Source organism: Spea bombifrons, chromosome 4 (assembly GCF_027358695.1).
Source record: "Spea bombifrons isolate aSpeBom1 chromosome 4, aSpeBom1.2.pri, whole genome shotgun sequence".
Taxonomy (NCBI): Eukaryota; Metazoa; Chordata; class Amphibia; order Anura; family Pelobatidae; genus Spea; species Spea bombifrons.
Genome location: NC_071090.1, coordinates 109926844 through 109929144, shown reverse-complemented (window position 1 = coordinate 109929144; position 2301 = coordinate 109926844). Strand labels below are relative to the sequence as shown.

General features: G+C 35.5%; 1 protein-coding gene across 1 annotated transcript; it reads left to right on the top strand.

Moving 5' to 3' along the window:
• Positions 1–580: 580 nt before the first annotated feature.
• On the top strand, positions 581–1432 carry LOC128491687 (olfactory receptor 10A4-like; the record flags this gene model as incomplete). Its single annotated transcript, XM_053464000.1, has 1 exon — positions 581–1432. A coding segment is annotated over one exon (852 nt), but the record flags the coding sequence as incomplete, so codon positions are not given.
• Between the last annotated feature and the right edge of the window lie 869 nt (positions 1433–2301).

Below are 2301 nucleotides of genomic sequence, written 5' to 3'. Positions count from 1 at the left end.
TTTAGAAAAAAAAAAAAAAAAAAAGAGATTGGGAAAAGTCACAAATTCCGGTAAGTGGATTGGATGTACATCTAACAAGAAAAACCTCATTTTAATTATTTAATTTAATTTACATGCCTGTGCTTTGTGTTCTCTCGTAATAATAAATAATGATGAATGGAAATTGGTATTAAAATTGTTAGAATTGTAAAAGTAATTATTATAAATCTCAGGGTTCTTCCTCAAACATTAGTGTATCAAATGTTCCAGATCTGTGCTTTTAAAAAGCTATATTTACATATTTTCAACAGACACTGTCATAAAATGACCAGATTACAGAAATTAGAAAAAAAATAAGTAAATGCTAATTGTAATTTTTTTTCCCCAATATCTCTATAAATATTCTTTGTTTCCACTTTGTAAGGGAAACGGGTTCTAAATATATAAAGAGGTGCTGGCGCTCAAATACAAACAAAAGTTCTACCTATCAATGTATTTTTGTGTTTTGTTTTTATGTAGGATGATTTTCAACCAAACAAAAGTGACAGATTTCCTGCTTTTGGGATTTCAGAATCCATATTTTATTAATCATCTTCTGTTTGTTCTGTTCCTTGTGATCTACATCTTGACGTTAGTCGGGAACCTGCTGATTATTATGTTGGTGGCAAAGTCCCAGAGTCTTCAATCTCCCATGTACTTCTTCCTCAGTCAGTTATCGGTGTGCGATCTCCTTCTTACTTCTAATATATCCCCGAACATGCTCCATGTGATAATTAATGGAGGAAGCACGATATCTGTGACTGGATGTATCATACAACTTTCTTTTTATGGTTTTTCAATAGCTGCTGAATGTCTTTTACTCACCGTGATGTCCTATGATCGGTATCTGGCAATATGTAAGCCGCTGCATTACATCTCCATCATGGATCTCAAGCTCCAAATCCACCTGTCTGTTGGGTCATGGCTTTTGGCCCTTCTTGATTTGTTGATTACCATGATTTTTGTGGGTAAGTTACAGTTCTGTGGTCCTCTGGTTGTTGATCATTATTTCTGTGACCTTGCTCCTCTTCTGTCCCTGTCCTGCTCAGATAACACTATTCTGGAAATCCTGGAACTTGCTGTACCGTTTCTGTATGCCGTACTCCCGTTTGTCTTCATTATTTCTACATATATCTCCATTTTTACTACAATTTTTGGAATTCCATCCAGCAGTGATAGATTTAAAGCCTTTTCCACCTGCAGTTCTCACTTGGTTGTGGTGAGCATATACTATGGAACTATAATTGCAGTTTACATGGCTCCTTCCCAAGGACAGTCGCTTAATGTTAAAAAGTTTATATCGCTTCTAAATACCACAGGAGCCCCATTTCTCAACCCAGTTATATATAGTCTTAGAAATCGGGACATTAAGAAAGCGCTGAGAAAATTTCTCTTATGTTTTAAAGAAAATTGAGCCCTTTGAATGTCAACACCGTGATACATGGTTGGCAAAATGGTCTCCAGAAGCTAGCCACATATTTCCAACATGGTAGCATGTTAAGGCCTTCTTTCCAAGATGGCTACAAGTAATCCATGGAGGAAATGTTTCTGTATTATAACTGAGGTTGTGGACCCGCTCATCAGCTGACCAGCAGTCTTCTGTCTCCTTTTTGTATATTTTAACTATTATATTGTGATCAAATGCATGGGCTGCTTTAACCTAGGTATCTATAACTAGGGCAGCTTGTCCTAAATAATAATAATAAAAATACTGCTTAAGGTGTTATACCAACCGTACCAACGTGTGAGAAGTGTGGTGGGGAGAAATAAGAGAAAAAATTCCATCTTTGTACAATGTCAGCCAATAGAATTTTCATTATTTCATCTACTACCATTGGGGGATGATGAATTACTTTGTTTTTGCATAATTTTTTTGTTTTTGGTTTTTACACTTTTATTTTTTAGACTACTTTCCTTGGGATGAGAAAAAATAAAATACATTTAGAAAATATCCAACACACATTAAGAACAAACCATCACAAAAAAATAAGTCAATGGACTGCCAGTCTAGCTGTGTGTAGGTTGTATATATTTGTCTGTGTAACCGGTGACATCATGTGACTTAAAGCGAGGTCAAATTTGGAAGCGCCCTAGTTAGTGTTTTTTTTAAACTCACCTCACCTTGGCTGTGAAAGTTTTTAAGAATTTGTATCTTTCTCTGTCCCCTTATCCCAAGGACCCCATAGGCTCTAAAGAAACTTTCTAGAAGATGACATCTGTGTTTACTTTTTCTGTTGCATACATTGGTCATTTTACCATGTTTTTAGTCAAAAAGCATAGTTG